The sequence below is a fragment of the Mustela lutreola genome, chromosome 12, assembly GCF_030435805.1.
Source record: "Mustela lutreola isolate mMusLut2 chromosome 12, mMusLut2.pri, whole genome shotgun sequence".
NCBI classification, from domain to species: domain Eukaryota; kingdom Metazoa; phylum Chordata; class Mammalia; order Carnivora; family Mustelidae; genus Mustela; species Mustela lutreola.
The window spans coordinates 52,631,600-52,652,438 of NC_081301.1; the positions used below are offsets into that span (position 1 = coordinate 52,631,600).

The 20,839-nt window shown below is 35.6% G+C and overlaps 1 protein-coding gene across 8 annotated transcripts in view; it reads right to left on the reverse strand.

Annotated features, from left to right (window-relative positions):
- CCDC171 (coiled-coil domain containing 171) overlaps positions 1-20,839 on the reverse strand; it is a 299,073-nt gene that overhangs the window by 79,244 nt on the left and 198,990 nt on the right. For 6 of the 8 annotated variants that reach the window (XM_059141859.1, XM_059141862.1, XM_059141860.1 and 3 more), the window contains 2 exons: positions 15,549-15,694; positions 13,311-13,365 (listed from right to left, as the gene is read on the reverse strand). In XM_059141859.1, coding sequence (XP_058997842.1) covers positions 13,311-13,365; positions 15,549-15,694 — 201 coding nt within the window. The remainder of the gene's footprint in view (positions 1-13,310; positions 13,366-15,548; positions 15,695-20,839) is intronic. The other 2 variants (XM_059141866.1, XM_059141865.1) reach the window with 1 other exon arrangement.

A 20,839-nucleotide genomic window follows, 5' to 3' on the forward strand; every position in this document is an offset into this window, starting at 1 on the left:
AATTCTACAAGGCAGGAAAAAGAAAGAATATGATTTAAAAAAAAAAATAAATATATATATATATATATATATATATATATATATATATATATATTAGCAGCTCCAGGATTCTTTTATGTGCCTACTGAGAGAAGGAGGGCTTTAAGCTTGCCAACACAATGGAAATGACATTCAAGGATCGAATAGTTACATCTGAGTGGACATCTTCATCTGTCTGTTACCTTTTCCTTAACTATCTGATAATGAAATAGACAGAGAGTAGTACTTCCATTAATAGTACCATTGGTACTTTCAAAAGTACTTTTTGCTTTTCAAAGTACTCTTCATACTACCTCCCTTGATTCCGCCATCCACCTTGTGAAACAGTGAAACAGAAACATCCTTAAAACAAGGATGCTGAGTCCAGTGCTCTTAGCACTAATTCCTAGTGCCTCCTAATATTTATAATGAACAGTTAACAGTTGAGCAAATTGCTTAGGATTTTGGTAATTTTTCCATTCCCTACCTAAACAACAACACTATATTTTTTTAACTTGCCTTGGTCCCTTGTCTGGCAATCTTACCAAAAATGTATAAGTTGCATAAAAGTAGTTTTGTGAGAAGTAATGGGGACTATTATTCAAACATCCTTCCTTTCCTCAGGAGTTTTCCTGGACCTGTGGGCATTCTCCTTCACTTGTGTTTTCTTTCTCCCATGGCCACACACACACATACGCACACACACACACACACACAGTTACACTGACAGACAAGTTACCTGTGCAGCAATCATCCTTATACACTGTCATCATCTCACACGGAAGATTCCCAGGCTATGATGTCCCAAGATACATGCAGCAGTTCCAGCTGTGCCCCACACCCACGGGAAGGAGACCCTGGCACTCAGCAGAAGCGGACACTCCATGGACGTTGCAGCAAACACAGGCACTCATCATTGGAAAAGAAGGAAGTAAGAAACTAGCCTTCTCTTGCTGGCAGTTTCTTTAACTTAACCTGCAACTCTGGAGCTGAGCCAGAAAGCTCCAAGGACTGCCGGCTGCTGTCACCCAGGAAAAGAGGGCAAATCCACCACCGCCATCACCCCATGCATTAATAGTTACATCCCAGTTATGGACCTAGAAAATGGATCTCATGAATCAAATTAGCAAGCTGGCTACATCCCAATAAGGATCTGAAAAACTGAGCCCTCCAATCAAATTATCAGGCTGGAGGAGAGGGTGATTTGATCACGGACATCTTCTAAAGGCACTGGGCAGCATGATAAATCTCCGGTGTAGGTTATACACCATAGAATGTACCCCACAAACAGATTACTGTGACCTTGAGCTATTTAAACAAACACCAAACCCATACTTGAGTGTAGAAAAATACGTTTATGCATTGTTAACAGTCCTCCTAGGAAATATTTTTTTTCCTAGGGTAAATTATTGCAAAGGATAAAGGCCAGGGCATAACTGAAATTAGCCATTTAGATGTGTTTAGGCTAAAACCTGTTAAGCACATGTACATGACATTCTGTAGCATCTTATCTTTCATTTGTCAAGGTTTTTAAATCCCTCTTGAGCTGGAGTACCATTTTTAGCTTGGCTAGGTCAGAATGACACTGAACAATATGAATGATGACACACAAGACAGCTATACGGACAGAGTTGTCATCAGCAAGCCAGCTGGGCTAACACCTGTAATGTCCTGCACAGCTGATCTTCAGAACCAGGATCCAGAAACTAAGAATGTGGAGGAGTTCCAAGACCACAAGTAACATTTAAAGAGTCATTAATGAGTCACTAAAAATTGGGTTTTGGGAGGCATTAAATCATATTTTGACTTTTAAAAGACTGCCAGCTCTATAAATTAAAAGCTGTTCTGTGATGTATCCATTCTTTATAAATTCACTGAAAACTAAAAATCAAAAGATAACTATGTATAATCAAATATTTGGGTTAGCCATCTTTAAGATAAGATTATAAAATCACATTTAAAGATTTGGCAAGATAGTGTCTTCAACTATCAGATTCTGTTGGACTCTAATCCATTCCACAGTCCACTCTAACAAAAGAAGTTCTCATCTTTCTACTTCTTAAGAGTCGAACCAGCTAAAAACAGGTTGCAACAGGACTATCACACCCTGTAAATTCTTGCTAGCGCACCCCTCTTTCCTAGAGACGTTCTTCTAATCAAATTTAGGCTATTCCTCTAGCTCTTGATTAGGCAAAATAAATACACATGCTATTTTTAGCAATCAAATAAAGCAATATCAGCAATACCTCCACTGAAATACAGAGATGGCTTCAGCTTTGTTTAGGGACTAGGTGATGGTAGAATTTGACTCATTTGACAAACATTCCTTAAGTGCCTACTGGGTACCAGGCACTGTGATAGATGCTGAGGATATAAAAATTAAGGAGACAGAATTCCATCCCTCAAGGACTCCAAACTCTGGTGGCATAATTAATCTCTCAAAATGCATTTGCTAGCTTCCCATTTATCTATAATGTCTTGTTTCTCCTGTCAGTTGCTATACTGCCTTCTTTCTTTGCCAGAGTATTACATTAATCAATCTCAAACCTTTATCTTTAGCCTGACTTTTTCCCTTAGGTCCAGACTCACATATCTTGCTGATCATCCCACCTTTCTTCAAACTTGGGTATTTCCAAAACAAAACTCATCACTGTCTCCCTTCTTCTCCCTACAAAAAAAAAAAAAAAAGCCTGCTCCTCTTCTAGTATTTCCAACATCCATCAGCCAATCACACTCCTCATCCTGGGAGGAATCCTCCCCTGGCTTTTTCAGCCTCATTCACTATTTTACTAAATAAGTTTCACATCCTTTCCTCTAACACCACCTATCATCACTGCCCTGGTCTGACCTTCTCCTGTTTCCATCAAGTCTACAAAACCATGGGTCATAAAACCACCTTCATTACTCACGATATCCAGTCTGCAAATATGCCCTCCAGAGCCCAGATTCAGTAAGGAAATCTGACCATATCAGTGCCAAGCTTAAACCCTAGTTTCCTCCCACTGCCGCCATGATAAAAATTCAAGGGTCTTAGAATGGCGAAAAAAAAAAAAAACAACTTTAATGACTTGGCTTCCAAGTACCTCATTCAGCCTCCTCTCTTGTACTCTCCTTGCACTTCCTGCTGAACTGAAGATGTCTGGATATTCACACTTCCATGCGGTTCCTCACACACACTATCCTCTCTACTGGAACACCTTTCCCACCTTTCTTCAGACTTCAAAGCCCCATCCAGGCATTAATTCTAAGAAACCTTCAGATAACCTGTGGGATTTCTGAGTATGCCTCCTAGATGAGTAAGTCCATCTGCATGGGTGTGGAACTATATCTAATGGATGCTTATTTACCATGGTATACTGGAATTATCTGTGCCTCTGCCTTGAGAGAAAGGAAAGATAGATATCAATGTAGATGTAGATATAGATATACATACATACATACACATACACACACACACACACATACACACAGACTATGATCTCTCTTTCTCTCTTCATTCATAAATATATATATATATATATATATATATATATATATATATATATATATAGTGGGGTTTTTTGTGGTTGGTTGGTTGATTCTCCAAAGACTGGTACAGCTCCTGGCATATAACATATACTTTTAAAACTTTTGTAGAACTCAACTGCTCTTATTAAAAACTGGATAAGAGATTTTAAGTAACTTTATGGTAGAAATGAATCTCAAAGGATATCAGCAAAAACTCCTGTGACTTCCTAGCTATTGTCCAGTATCAGTCAGCCTGATAAATTTACAGGGTTTATAGACGCAAGGTCCTCTGAAGTCTTTTGAAGCTTCTGGGTTCTGACTTCCTATTTTATCTTTTAGACATTTTACTGAAAAGGCAGTTAAGATTTCTCCCTAAATGTTCAGAGGTACATTTAAAGTTCATAGTATACTACAATCATACACAGGAAACACTATCATTAATACTTCCAAACATATACGACTCAAGGAGTCTCTAACTGCCTCAGAATGACTACCAAAAAAAGTTCACTCTTCTCTACATTCCAATTTTACCCAAATTTACTTACGTTTACCTCCAGCTATAATAAATCAAGACATCTCTCTGTTAAACATTTGGTTAGCACCCAAGAAACACTTAATTTTCTCATATCTAATGCTAAATAATTAGGATATTATCCTATACATCCAGTCATTACCTTACCCTGAAGGCTAATTCGATATTCTAATATAATTCTATAGAATATAGAATTATATTCTAATATAATTATTGTAGTTTTCCTCCTTTTCTCACAATAGAAATACTAAAGCATGTTTGGAGAGTCTCTTAATTTAAAGAAAAAAATCAATCCTAAGAGTCTATATTATCAGTAATATTAGAAACCTACTGGTATATTTATTAGGCAAATAAAAGTATATGACTTTAGAGAATGATGTTAGCAAAAATGGTGAAATAAGGAACTCCAAAAGTCAGTCCCTCCACACACACAAAAAAGGAATACCCTGGGGCACCTGGGTGGCTCAGTCAGTTTAGCGTCTGCTCTTGCCTCAGGTCATGATCTCGAATTCCTGGAATTGAGCCCCGAGTCCAGCTCCCTGCTCAGTGGGAGGCCTGCTTCTCCCTCTCTCTCAGCGTGCTTCCCCCCTCCCCAGCTTGTGCTCTCTCCCTTGCTCTTTTCTCTCTCTCAAGTAAATAAATAAAATCTTTTTTAAAAAAACAGTGACTACCCTGACAAAATTTGTCAGAATCAACTTTTTCAGAACTCTAGAAACTAACTGAAAGTTTACAGCAACCAAGCAAAAACTTAATCAAGGAAAAAGCACCTGAATCTCAGCATTTAAGGAAATCTCTGTTGAAACAACAGCAGATGATGAAGTTAACAGAACAGAGATTTCAGTGGCCATACTTGACAAAGAATACAGACTTTATATGGAAATGAAAAGTATAGTATAGTAAATATGATCAATAATATTGTAATAATGTGACAGTGACCACTTATCATGGTGAGCACTGAGTCATGTACAGAATTGTCAAATCACTATGTAATATATCTGAAACTCCATATAATACCGTATGTCAACAAACTGAAAAAATTAGTTCAGAAAAGTCACTGAACAAATAATAACCACTAGAATAAGCAGCAACAAGCAACACCAGGGATGGAGGAGAATCTGATTTCCAGAGTTCGCACATTGCACTATACAAAATATTCACTTTTTAACAAAAAGCTATGAAGTATGCAAAAAGATAAAGTATAGCACGTACATAAGAAAAACAGAAACTAATAGGAACTCAGGAAGCCTGAACATTGGATTTACCACACAATGACGCTAAATCAATTATTTTAAATATGCTTAGTGTTAAAGAAAACTGTGTACAAATAACCAAAGGAAACCATGAGAGTAGTATCCTCCAAAACAAAAAATATAAATAAAGAAATAGACAGCATAAAAAGGAACCAAATAGAAATACTAAGGTTGACATATTCAAAGCACTTAAAGGGGAAAACACTGTCAACCAAAAATTTTATATCCAACAGAAATATTCTTCAAAAATGAAAGAAAGGGGTGCCTGGCTGGCTCAGTCGGGTAAGCATCCAACTCTTGATTTCAGCTCAGGGTCATGATCCCAGCATTGTGCGATCAAGTCCCACATCAGACTGTGCACTCCGCATGCAGTCTGCTTGTGCTTCTGCCTCTGCTCCTCCCCTCACTCACTCTGTCTCTTCTCTATCTCTAAAATAAATAAGTAAAATCTTTAAAAAAAAAAAAAAGTGGGGGGAGGAGAAATTAAGCCATTGCAAGATAAACAAAAGATGAGGGTATTCACTACTTCTAGTCTTGCCCTAAGAGAAATGTCCTAGGGGAGTGCTTCAGCCTGAAATGAAAGGACAACAGACAGTAACTCAAATTCACATGAAGAAATAAAGATCACCAGCAAAGGAAACTGAACAAGTATAAATAAAATCAGTAATAATGTAGTTTTGATTTGTAACTCTTTTTTTCCTATATAATTTCAAAGAAAACTCTGACACAAATGAACAGAGAAATAGTTCAACAATAATAGTTGAAGATTTCAAAATCACACTTCATTAATGGGTAGAACTACACAAAAGATACCCAAGGAACTAGAAGAGCTGAACAACAGTGTAAATCAACATACTAGACATCTATAGAATATTCTATACAATGACTGCAGAATACACATTCTTTTCAAATGTACCAGTAACATTCACCAAGACAGACCATATTCTGGACCATACTGCAAACTTTAAACTTAAAAGAACTGAAATCAAACAAGGTAGCTATTCAAATCCTACAGAATTTTATTAGAATGCCAAAGCAAAAAATATTTGGAAAATCTCCAAATATTTTGGAAATAAAACAACACATGCTTAAACAGTGAATAGATCAAAGATGAAATCACAGGGATATTAGAAAATACTTTGAGATGGATGAAAACAAAAACATAATATACCAAAACACAGTCTTCTGTGAAAGTAGTGCTCACACAGAAATTTTTAGCTGCAAATGCCTATTTTAAAAAAGAAGAAAGATCTCAAATCAATAATCTAAACTTCTACCTGAGGGACATAGATAAAGAAGAACAAACTATGCCCAAAGCAAACAAAAGAAAGAAAGTAATAAAGATTGAAGCAGAGATAATAGAGAATAAGAAAATAACAGAGCATATTAAGAAAACCAAATTTGGTTCCTGGGAATGATCAACAACATTGACAAACCTTAGACTTTCCAAGAAAAATAAGATTAATTAACTACCACAATAAGAAATAAGTGTGAAGACTCTACTACTGACCTTACAGAAATAAAAACAATACTAAGGAATTGAACAATGTATGTCAACAAATTAGGTGACCTAGATGAACTAAACAAATTCCTAGAAACATATAAACCACAAAAATGGACTTAAAAGGCAGCAGAAAATCTGAATAAATCTATTACAAGGAAAAAGAATTAATAAATAAGCAGAAAATGGGGCACCACAGTGGCTCAGTGGGTTAAGCCTCTGCCTTTGGCTCAGGTCATGATCTCAGGGTCCTGGGATCAAGCCCGGCATCAGGTTCTCTGCTCAGTGGGGAGCCTGATTCCTCTCTCTGCCTGCTTCTCTGGCTACTTGTGATCTCTCTCTGTTTAAATAAATAAATAAAATCGTAAAAAAAAAAAAAAAGGCAGAAAACTTCCAACAAAGAAAATCCCAGGACCAGATAGCTTCACTGGTAAATTTTATCAAATATTTACAGAATTAACACAAATCCTTCTCAAACGCCTCCTCCCCCCAAAAAAATGAAGTGGAAGGGACCCTTCCTAACTTATTCTATGAGGTCAATATTACCTTATACCAAAGCCAGACAAAGACATCACAAAAAAACTGTAGACCAATATACCATATGAACATAGACAACAAATCCTAAAAAAAAAAAAAAAAATACTAGCAAATTGAATCTAGCAACATATTCAAGTAATTATACATGATAACCAAGTGTGGTATGTATAACAGGAATGCAAGGATAGCTGAACATATATAAATGAATTTATGTAGTACACAACATTAGTAGTATGAAAACTGGAAAAAAAAAGATCATTTCATATGATATAGAAAGAGCATTTGACAAAACCCAATAACCTTTCATGATAAGAAAAATTCAAAAAACTACAAACAGAAAGAACTTAGTCTGATAAAGGACATGCTCCTAACATCATATTTAATGGTGCAAGACCAAAAGCTTTCCCTCTAAGATTAGGAAGAATGTAAGGATATCTGTTCTCATCTCATTGCCAGGACTAGAAGTACTAGCCAGGCAATTAGACAAAAAAATAAAAAAGAAAACCAAAAACAAAAAAACAAACAATCAAACAAACAAAAGCATCCAAATCAGAAAGAAAGAACTAAAACTATCTTTATTTGCAGATAATATGATCTTATATATAGGAAATCCTAAAGAATCCTCAAAATAAATTATTGGAGCTAAAAAACTCAGCAAAGTTGCAGGACACAAAAGCAACATATAAAAATCAGTCATATTTCTAAATGCTAGAAATTAAGAACCAAGAAATGACATTAAGAAAATAATTTCAGGGGTGCCTGGGTGGCTCAGTGGGTTAAGCCTCTGCCTTTGGCTCAGATCATGATCTCAGGGTCCTGGGATCGAGTCCCGCATCAGGCTCTCTGCTCTGCAGGGAGCCTGCTTCCCCCCTCTCTCTGCCTGCTTCTCTACCTACTTGTGATCTCTCTCTCTGTCAAATAGATAAACTTAAAAAAAAATTTTTAAAAGAAAATAATTTCATGTACAACAGCATCACAAAGAATAAAATACTCTGGAATAAATTTAAGCAAAAAGGTGCAAAACTTGTACACTGAAAACTACAAAAGTTGTTGAAAAAAATCAGAGAAAATCTAAATAAATGGAAAGATGTTCTATGTCATGGATTACAACACTTAATATTAAGATGGAAATACTATCAAAATTCTAATTGCCTCCTTCTTCATACCCTAAAATCATATGTAATTGATCCTAAAATTTATATGTAATTATAAGGAACCCTGAAAAGTTCCAAAAAAACTTGGAAAAAAAAAAAAACAACGTTAGAAGACTTAAAATTCTTAATTTCAAAATTTACTACGAAGCTACAGTGATCAAAAGAGTGTGGTACTGATATGAGGATAGACAACATATAGATCAATGAAACAGGACTGAGAGTCCATAAACAAAACTAAACATCCATAGTCAACAGATTTTCAACACAAGTACCGAATGGGGGAAAGAAAAGTCTTTTTAATAAATGGTGCTGGGATGGAACGCCTGGGTGGATCAGTTGGTTGAGCATCTGACTTGGGCTCAGGTCATGATCTCAGTGTCCTGGGAGTCTGCTTCTCCCTCTGCTCCTTCCCAACTCCCATGCCCTACTTGTGCCTGGGCTTGCTCTCTCTCTCTCTCTCTCAAATAAATAAATAAAATCTTTGGAAAAATAAATTAATTAATCGTGCTGAGATAACTGGATAGCCCTGTAAAAGAATGAAATTCAGTCTGAATTATACCATACACAAAAATTAACTCAATATGGACCAAAACCTAAATGTAAGAGTTAATACTATAAAACTCGTTGGAGAAAACATAGGGGATTTTTTCATGACCGGGGATTTGGCGATGTTTTCTTAGATCTAAAACCAAAATCATGATCAACAAAAGAAAAAAAATGGACTTCATCAAAGTTAAAAAACTTTTGTCCATCAAAGAATGTTGCTGAGAAAGTAAAAAGACAATGCACAGAATGGAGTAAGAGGGTATGGGAGGGACTGCTTAATGGCTTCTGGGTTTCTCTGAGGTGAAGAAAATATTCTGAACACATAGTTGTGATGGTGGCATAACACTGTAAATGCACTGAAAGCTACTGAATTGTACCCTTTAAAATGGTTAAAATGGTGATTTTCTTTTAAAGTTCAATAGTTCTGGTTTTTTTCAAAACAGTTGAGAATTCAACTAAATAAAGAAGTGTGTATATAAAAAATGCACCTCGTGGAAAATTGTGATCTTGTTTTCTCTTGTTATTTTTCTTGACCCCAATAACCTGAAATTAGCCTAACAAAGTTTCTTAATAAAAGGTTAACTTCTGACCTACATTTAAAAAGCCATAATATATTCATACATATATTTACATATAATTAAAATAAAATATCTGTTTCTTTGAAATGAGGTATGTCTTTAGATGAAAATAACTGGCCTTGGGGTGCCTGGGTGGCTCAGTTGGTGAAGCCACCGCCTTCGGCTCAAGTCATGATCCCGGAGTCCAGGACTGAGCCCCGCATCAAGGTCCCAGCTCCACAGGAAGTCTGCTTCTCCTTCTGATCTTCTCTCCCCGTCATGCTCTCTCTCACTCTCTCTCTCAAATGGATAAATAAAATCTTTAAGAAAAAAAGATGACTGGTCTTCTTTATTACATACTAGTATTGGTCCCAAATGGGATTTAAAAAGTAATATCCCGTCAAACTGCTTTGTATAATATAATTTCAGGATTTGAAAAGTTGAAGGTAATGTATCAAGTTTAAAGATTAACAAATATATCTTGAAATCTGGAACTGTGACACCTCCAGCTTTATTTTTCTTTCTCAAGATTCCTTCCACTATTCAGGGTCTTTAGTGGTTCCATACAAATTTCAGTTTTATTTGTTCTAGTTTTGTGGAAAATGTTGTTGGTATTTTGATAGGGATTGCATTGGATCTTTAGGTTGCTTTAGGTAATATGGACATTTTAACAGTATCAATTCTTCCAATCCATGAGAATGAAATACCTTTCTAATTGTTTGCATCACCTTCAGCTTCTTTCATAAGTGTTTTATTAGTTTTTAGAGTACAGGTCTTTTACCTCCTTGCTTAAGTTTACTCCTAGGTATTTTATTCTTTTTGGTGCAAGTGTAAATAGTGTTCTTTTTTTTAATTTCTCTTTTTGCTACTTCATTATTAGTGTATAGAAATGCAACTGATTTCTGGGTATTAATTTTGTATCCTACAACTTTAGCGAATTCATTTATTCTAGTAGGTTTTTTGTTAGAGTTTTGAGGATTTTCTATGTATAGTATCATGTCATTTGCAAATAGTGATAGTTTAACCTCTTTTAACTTCAATCAATATGGATGCCTCTGTTTTTCATGCCTGATCACTGTGGCTAGGACTTCTAGTACTACATTGAATAAAAGTGGCAAGAGCTGAAGAGATACAGGCTTCCAGTTATGGAATGAAAAAGTCACAGGAATAAAAGGCACAGCATAGGGAATATAGTCAATAATGCTGTAATAGCATTGTATGGTGACAGATGATAGCTACACCAGTGGTGAGTATGGCAGTATATATATATAGGCTTGTCAAATCACTATGTCGTACACCTGAAACTAATGTAACATCGTGTGTCAGCTATACTCAAATTCTAAATAATTGACAAATATCAATAAAATGTAATTGCTTTTCAAAAAAAAAAAACCCAAATATTTAAGATCTCCAAATGTTTAAGTTCTTTAAAATGCAAGAAAGGAAATAACGTCTGGGGGCATTTGGGTGGAGCAGTGCAGTCAGTTAAGCATCCAACTCTGGGTTACAGCTCAGATCATGATTTCAGGGTCATGAGATCGAGCCCTGCGCTGGGCTCCACACTCAGGGTGGAGTCTGCTTAACACTCTCTCCCTCTTCCTCTGCCCCTCCCCACCACACTCTCTCCCTTGCTCTCTCTAAAATAAATAAATAAATCATTAAAAAGAAAAAAAGAAATAATGTCTTCACAAAAACAATTTCTTTCTATTAGATCATTATGTCACAAGTTAATATTAAAATTTAATTCAGCAGGTAGAGTCAACTTTATTCTAGAATAACTGCTGCAAACCTTGAAAACACGTGTGCTGAAGATACGTAAATAGCTACACTATTTGGTTATGTGCAATAAACTGGACTGAAGAGTCTGAATGTAACCACAACCATTTTTACCATGAAAGAGTCTAGATCCTCTTTTGTACTATGCCCAATTTCTCCAAATTGGTGAAATGCCTCTGGACAGTCTGAGTTGGCCAGAAAAACACCTGCGTGAGGACCAGTGGGCAGCACCTCCCTGAGAGCTCAGAGTGACTCTCTGGGCCATTTCATAGCACCCATTCATTCTCACCCAAACTTCATAAAAAAAGAGAATTAGCCCAACAATCAATTTAGCCTTTCCTAAATTTTCACTTCAAGATTGAGAAGTAACTGATAATTCTGAAACCACTATATAAATAGAAATTTCCAGAAACATTAATCAAAATAATTAACTACTAAATTTGAAGGGGAAAAAAGCCATAAAGCAAAAGTAAATCTACAGTGGCTCTAGGCCAATTCTAAAGACATCTTTCTTTCCGTATGACACAAAAATCGAAAGATAAACTGCAACTGAAGAACTATATGATTATAATTGTCCTATTGCAGTCAGTCTTGATTATATTTAAAATATACATTTTGCCATTCTCATAATGAAAGGATAAGGCAGGGGCGCCTGGGTGGCTCGGTGGGTTTTAAAGTCTCTGCCTTCAGGTCATGATCCCAGGGTCCTGAGATCAAGTCCCGAATCGGTTCTCTGTTTGGTGGGGAGCCTGCTTCCCCGCCCCCACACCTGCTCTCTGCCTACTTGTGATCTCTGTCTGTCAAATAAATAAACAAAATCTTTCAAAAAAAAAAAAAAAAAGATAAGGCACATCTGTATTCCACACTGATGATGGTTTTTCTCTGATATCAAAGTCCCTTCCTCAAGGTAGCTGCCACCCAAGATTTTTTTTTTTCCTGTAGCTGGGAATATGAACAAACAATTGGATTTCAAGGCAACATTAACTGTATATAAAGATATGCCATATACACAACATAACTGATTTCTCCTATCAAAGGTCTCACCAAGTACAAAAAAAATGTAACCAAAGATATCTCTTTTCCTACAAATCAAATTTCAGGTTTCTAGCATATATGGAGGATTTGATGTGACCATGGTTTGTTTTTTGGGTATTTTTAAGAGATTTACAAAGCTATATTCTATAATAAATTTGATGCCCCAAATCATTATAAATATGGTTCATTCATGAATTCCATACATCTTAAAAGCGCTAATTATATTTCCAACAAATTGTCTATTAGACAATAATAGACACACATAAATTATATTTCTCTACTTTTAAATAATGAATGTATCTTTGAATTTAGAATGCTAAAAAAATACATAGCCAGTTAATACATTAAGTTTTTAGTAAGATGACATCCTTAAATGCCTCTCATCACTACAAATTAAATGTTAATTTATCATTGAGAAGTAATCAAATTCAAAATAGAGTATTACTAAATATATTCTAATAAGAAGGTAAATTACAGCTTGAAAAGTACTGCCAGATACAATGTACGATGGCTCCTCTATATATACATATATAGGACAGTAGGTTTGAGAGTAGTAAGAGGTTAGAGAGTGTGGTCAAACATTTTATCATTATGAGACAAGTAAGAATCATAATGACCTCTGGTTCAGTCAGCAAAGACCACAAATAACTCAAGTGCATTTGGGAGAAACCACTATTTTTCTAGTTTTATCAAGTATATAAAGTGAATTCTGAAGAAAGTTTTACAGTTAAGCACTGTATAACATAAACTTTCAGTCATTTGGGAGGATCTTTTTGTTACTTTAATTTTTTAAAAAGTTACAAAATGAATTATAGTATCTTGAGGTTAATAAAATTAATGTTTAGGAAAACAACATCCTAACAGAAGTTGAATGATGTTGAAGGAAAAGTATAGTACCTTATGAAGCATATTTTCTATTGTTCTCATATGATTAGCAACACATTCTTTGTCTCTAGAAAAAAAAATTAAAATTAGGCATTAGTAAAACTCAAGCCTTACAACCAATGTTACACATTTTAGGATAAGTAGTTATTACTGAAAAATAAGGTTTGGTTATTATTGTACTCCTTCAAAAATGCAAAACCTAACCACATTCTCTGGTATAATTCTGCATTTAACTCTTATCTTTAGTTATCTTTAGTTTGCCTGCCATAAATTAGAGGAATAAAAATCTTATGGATCTTTTCAAAAATTAAAAAAAAAAGACTGAAAAAATAAGTAATGGAAAATTTAAAAAGAGTGAAAAAGAAAAAGAAGCTATGATTACATTGTTGGGTTAAAATGTACTAGAAAGGCTGAACTTTCATTCTTTTGGTTTCTAATGAAAGAGATTTTTAAAATCATAGAGGTGGAGATATATTTTGAATGGCCACACTATGCTAAATAATATTTTCCTTTCTACATAGGCTCTTTGTGTTATAATTACACAAAAACCGTTTATGACCTTGACTAGAAGCAAAGTAACTAGTTTCTTCTATCAGACTTGAGATTGAATTTGACTTTAATAAAGATATAAAAAGTTTGGATGTACAGCAAAGGGAAAATAGTTAACACCAGAACAAGTTTGTATGATAACATCTGGTAGCTAGATTCATCGTGGTGATCACTTCTTTATGTATACAGACGTTGAATCACTACATTGTATATGTGAAGCTAATAGAATACTGTATGCCAACTACACTTAATAAAAGTAAAGCTAAATTAAAAGTTTGGATGAAAATACTGAAGACAAAAATTTAATAGTAAATTAGAAATTGAAAACTGTAAATAATGTATTAACTCTCCAAATTTCAAATTAATTTTCTTTCACGTTATAAGAACATGTACCCATGGTCACTAGATGTGACAGATTCCTGAATTAGCAACAATGTTTTGGAGACAGAATATTAAGAGACTTTGTAATCTTGTTCCCATTCATCTAAGAATTTTCAGAGCTGCAAGATGCACTAGCAATAACCTGGGCTAAGCTTTCCACTTGCCATAAGGAGAAAGACTGAACAATGGCAACACAAAGCTGATTGAGTCAAATTCATATTTTTTAAAAATTGACAATCACAAAAACTTAATATGGCGGTGCAACATTACAGAGTTTCACAACTTTCAGGAAACTACTAACCTGACAATATTTTGGCCTTGTGTAAAGTCATTTTTTCACTAGTATGAGCAATTTCTGAAGCCCAATGGCAAAGTTGTGGATATCGTAGATGGCAGATCCCCTGTTCTATAATTTTGTTTACAGACTACACTGCCTCAAAAAAATTTTTAAGTAATATACATATATGTATATAAATATATACATATATTTATATTTGCAATTACAGGAACTCAGAATTCCAAATTCAGAAAACAAGGAGTTTATTAAAATTAGATGTTTCTTTAATCCATAAATAGATTTTCTTTAAGCCATGCTGTTGTGAAAGGACTGTCTTAAAGTAGTCCATGAAATTTGATGTGAGGAACAAATAAAAATACCCAAGAGAGAACTGTTCAATTTGAACTTCACAGTGTATGTCAACTTGATTACCTGGTAAAAGGAAAAACACCCTCATCACTTTTGCATAGCTGCCCATTCTGAAAACTGTATATTTTTTCTATTGAACGTGTTAGAATATACAGCTATAAAATTAAATGAATTTTCCATGATCAATATGTTTTTATTGCACTTAAAAAGATGTTATGATACACATGTTGATTATATCCTAGCATTTTTTAATGGAAATATTACTTGCAATATTAGTATACCATATGCAGAGCAAATCTGGGGGGCCATGGGGCAGAAGGGAATGAGGAATGTGTAAAAGAAGGAACGATGAAAAACTTCTCAGTAAAGAGTATTCCATTTCCTATTAATGAAATCACGGGTCTCCAACGTGTAACACTACAACAGAGCCCAAAACACACAATGAGCGGTGATCGAGAAACTTAATACTTTTCCGAGGTTTCTCAATAAAATATACATTGAGCATGTTGAGTTAAGAGTTTTCTTTTTTGAGGATCTATCAGAGAATTTCAAAGAGAGAAAGCTGTACTTTTGTTTTCTAACACTGTATTATCCAGGGCTAAAACCCGGAGCATGAAAGTGAGAATTGATCTTTAGTCTGTTTTAAGTGATCTCCCCAAGGTCCGAGTGCTCACTTGGCTGCCATGCGGAGGGCGCTCTCCGCATCGCGGATGTTCTCCTCCAGCCGACGCTTGTCCTGCTCCAGCTGGGTGAGATGCCTATTGAGCTGACGCAGAGATTGATCTTTTCTTCTCAGCTCCATCTTTGCCTCGGAGAGACTCTGCAAGCAGACAGAAAACAGAGTTGCTTGTCAGCCCTGATAATTAACTTCAATTTATGCCATAGGCTATTAAACAAAGAAAGATACAGACTGACTGAGAAGCAGACTTGGGTCATTACACATCAGGGCTTAACAAATTTTCTGCAAAAATTTCACGCACCTACTAATTAGAAATGATAGTTCTGATAAGATTTTGAAAAAATGTTTAGCTACAAAATACAAGTCTGCTTTATTTTTTTAAATACTGGAAAGCACATACATTTTATTCTTACACCCCAAAAATCTGATTATAAAAACCTCAAGTTCCCTTTTCTTTAATGTGGAAGAAGTAAAGATTTTCAGGGGAGAAAGCACACGAAATTTAGAGTCTATTCAAAACAAGAACTGGCCTGTGGACAAAGTATGTATGTGAGTGAGGGGGAGGTGGATAAGGACCCCAAGAGACTGGGGAACCCAAACTGGAAAGTACCACTACTTTATTCATAAAGAGTTCCCAAACAGGTCACTGTAGACATCTCAGTGAACTAACTGGACTCAACAGTAAAACTCACTTGCCATTAAATAACTCCATGTCGAAGGTAGCAACACAAATGTGATTAACACCTTTCATCTAACAAAGTTACAAATAATATTTGCATTCAGAGTTATTTATGTTCCATAAATATTTTTCTATTCCCAGAAGTAGAAAATCTGTTGATTGATATTTTGCTATTTGCTTTAATCTGAAATATTCCCTTAGCACAAAATTTTCAAAATGTGAGTCCACAACTCTGGTTTGGAACTTTCAGGCTAAAGTTCTTAGAATCAGACCTCAAATTTAAAGAGGTATTTTCTAGACTTCATGTAAAATAACATAGGGATCACAGGATCCCTTAGGACTAAAAATTTGCTCATTCTTTTTCTTAGGAAATTTCTAGAATATGAGCTTATCAACTTTTCAACTACATTTGTTATACAGTGAGCTAAACTATTGGTTACACAAGCATAACATCTTCTGCTTCCTTCTCAGAGGTTAGCCACACATTAATGTCCACTGCCTTGCTTCAAATATCCAGTTAAGAATAACCAAATGCTGTAATTTTCATGTTCAAAATTCTTCTACAGTATTCTCTTAATGCATTCACAATAGGTAGAACAGAAAACTCAAGCAGCCTTCGTGAAGCTAAAACAGTTAACTCACTCTGATTGCTAGCACACTGAAAGCAACCAGAAGTCAAACCAAGTATTTTAAAATGTTAGAAGTTTTTAAATTCATGATTTCACTTTTCAAACTGTCAAGCTGCTTCCAGACAAATATAAGTTTAAAAAATTTAAAATAAGCAAACTGTGATTACTTATAAGATATATTCTACTGTAATCTTCAGTGTTCACAGATCATCAAGAACATCCCACTATAGAAGCATCACTGATTCAAACCAACTTTTAAAAAGACAACAGGAGCCCCTGAGTGGCTCAGTGGGTTAAGCCTCTGCCTTCAGCTCAGGTAGTATTCTCAGGGTCCTGGGATCAAGCCCCACATTGGGCTCTCTGCTCAGCAGGGAGCCTGCTTCCCCCAGTCTCTCTGCCTGCCTCTCTGCCCACTTGTGATTTCTCTGTCAAATAAATGATTAAAATCTTTTTTTAAAAAAGACAACAAAGAATAGATTGTTAAAGGCCATGCTAAACCTAGGTATTTTGTGCCAGTGTTAAGATATTTAAAGGCACTGAAGAATCATGAGATTTCTCGATTTAAAAAAGTAAAATCCGTTCAAGTCCTTTTCAAGCCGGTATTTCTGACATCTTTCAGCTGATTTAAAAAAAAAAATGCTATTTTTCAGATAGGAAGCTAAAACTAATGATCCACTACCACGACTTATGCATAAAGTTCGAATTCTTTTTTCCAACAGAAATAACAGATTTATGCCAATCCATTCCAATTCTCTTGCCCAGTAACTCTCATGACTCGCAGTGGACATTTGTGAGGGCTACTTGGGGTGCTGCTTCTAGCCTTGTCCTAAACTGATGCTCACTGGTCCCGTCTGAAAGAAACCCATGATCCCGGCATCATCACAAATCACAGTCACTTGACTTTTCAGCAATCTTGTGCCACCCTTCTGAAGACCATATAGCTCTCAGAATCCAAATCTCTGCTCTATATCAAAATCTTCTTGTTTTCCCCCGGCTTTCATTCTCATCTCTCAGGGGCAATGAGTGGGCAGGGAGTCACCAAAGTCTCCTAAAGCTTGTTTGCCCTATTTTGGAAGAGGTGAATGTAGCTCGTGCCAAGACTGAAACTTCAGAAAATGAACAAGAAGTGGTGTCAACCAGGTGGCATAGGTCACACTTCCTGTGAAAATGAAGACATAGCAATCATGGTGACTTAAATTAGAGACACAAAATGCCCTTTTAAAGAGTTGAGGGACATGACAACGGAATCCACATCAGTGGGTCCTAAGGTCCATAATAAAGATGTGCGCAGAGTGCTGAGACAGAAAAAGTGGTTCAATATTATGTTCTTTCCCTAATATTCAACCTTTTTGGTTTTGATGACAAAAGTAGAAGTCTTTGGAAATCTCAACACTGAGCTTTGAAGAAAGACAGACATATTTATATGCGTGTGTATAATGTATACACACAGGTACTCTCACCATATATAAAATATAGCACATATTACATGTTTATATAAAACTTGAAGTTCAGCTTTTCTTTGCTCCTGTTCAAGTTTATCTAATTAAAACCCACGATAAACTTTATGGACTCTAATATTTCCAACCGAATGACTGAAACCAAGAGGGTGTGCCTCTAGGCAGCAAGGCAACAATGATAAGCAGCGGGTTAGCCACTAATTTCTCAAGCAGGGTAGATTGTGAAAGTGTGATGTTCTGATATCCAAGAAACTGTTCAGGAGAGAATAGGATAAATCAAGTTTAATAACTCTGCTCCTAATTGTTCCCCCAATGCTCAACTCTAATTACTTGGAGAACTCTCCTGACTGTCACCTGATATTAAGTTGTTGGAGGCTGAGCCTGGAACAGCGAGATAATCAATAAACATTTAGTGGGGAGAAGAATGAAGATCCTGTTAAGCAGTGGGAACCTGCAGCACCCAAAGCCCTCCTGCTCATGAGAAAACCTATGGGACAGCCATAGTGATTGCAAAGCAATAATCCAAAGCACTGTTTTTAGGCCTTGAGGCCTTTAGGCAACAGTACGTTTGAGGAAAAAAGGTTAACACGGTCACCCTAATTACAGCCCACTTTCACATACTTCATATATAAGCGAAGACAAGCCAATTAGGTAGAAAGGAAGATAAGGGAAGTTTTATTTGTATACTAATTAAACCCCTGATGAAATTAAAGGAAAAACATACAGCTCTGTAATTGTGTCTGAGAAAGGTCACTTCAGGTTCAGTTATCAGAACAGCACAGCCTTGAGATATTTCACTTAATCCACAATACAGCCCTCATTTTGTACTCAGGTCTTAATATTTACAAAAAAAAAAAAAAATTCAAAGCCTGATACTGCATTTATCTTTAAACTGTGTTGTGAACAATTTTAGCGGTTAGAAAGCAAATGCTAAATATGATAACAAGGGTTTTTAAAAAGACAGAATAATATTCTGCCTAGGTGAGAATCGATGCCACCATTCTGCCCAAGATTTGGAGTTTTTGCCTTAAAACCAAAATGTCTTAAAGCAAATTTTTACCAAAAAATCCCAAATTGACTATATATCCAAAGCTACTCTGCAACATACGTATTGTATTTCTTTGGATAACGGTGTTGCTGTTCACCTGCATTTACACTTCTCGCAGTCCAGGGGGCTGGGGGGCTGGGTGGGCCGAGGCTTTCACTAAACCACTTATAAGAGGATATTTTTACATCTGCTGTTTTCCTAAGGTGGTCACATAAAGCTATTTATTGCTAATGAAAGCTGTCAAGAAAAGTGTGGGTACCAAGGAAGTAGTTAAATATAGGGAAAGCTTAGAATATATGGTAGATTTGAATATTAAAAGACTCACATGTTTTCTAAAATGTCTTTTTTCTTATTTGCAGTTTCTGAAGTTCCCATAACAGACGTGCACTACTGTTCAATAAGAACACAGTTATTTTTTAATTCTTTAATTCACAAGTGATGGCATATTTCTAAAGCTTTAAATGTTTATTGAAGCTAACACTTTGTTTTGATTGTGAATATAAATTAAAATTCTATTAGTTTGCACCTATGGAAATATTTTGTGCAGTGGAATTTTTTTAATAACTGCTTTATGGAGCTAGAACTCACCTACTCCATATTCACCTTTTTGAAGTGTACACTTCAGTGAGTTTTAGTATATTCACAGAATTGTGCAACCATCACTAGTAAGGGGTCTGTTTTGGGAGAAGAAGTTCTTTAAAAAACAACAACAAAAAAACCTGTCAAAACAACATGGCCACCTAAATATGGCATCTTCCATTTCAGAAAACTCAAATTCTAAACTACACATGATATACAAAGTTTATCATTTTGTCCAGTAATCGTTTCAAAAATGTAAAATTTGTAACACGATTTCTCTGAATCAAAATATTTGCCTCATAGATGTGGTCTAGCACAAAAGCTAAAGTTTTCTGAGAGAATGTGCACAACTCTCCAATTAATATTTCTGGATGTTAAGGGGATCATCCCACAGGTTCTTTCTCATAAGGGTAGAGTGTAGCAGGACTTTACACCATTAGGGCCAGTGAGGAAGACCGAGCCCCAGGAGATACTGCTTCTATAGATTTTCTTTTGTCTAATGGGAAATATCTATGGATCCACATTCCTACAGACTAAAAGCTAATGGCTTATTCAATTTGGTATAAAAGTTAGTCATACAAAATGAAAGCCAAAACAACACCACCAGCGTTCTAAAGAACGAAGCTACATTTCCTAGGCCAGAGGTAAAAAAAACATCTCTGACATATTTTTTTAAACTTTATTGCTGTCTGACTGTCATTTTTTAATAAACATTCCTAGGTTGTGGTAAATTTGGAGCAACATCTCAGGGCACTAACACTAAGGCCGGGAAGGAATCGGCACTGTCTTCAACCCTACTCTCATAATGGGACAACTAGAAAAGTATATAAATCAAGAACTGAGTGGCTGCTGGGTCGACCACGTGAGGCTAGCTGCCACAGAAAGCATAAAGTT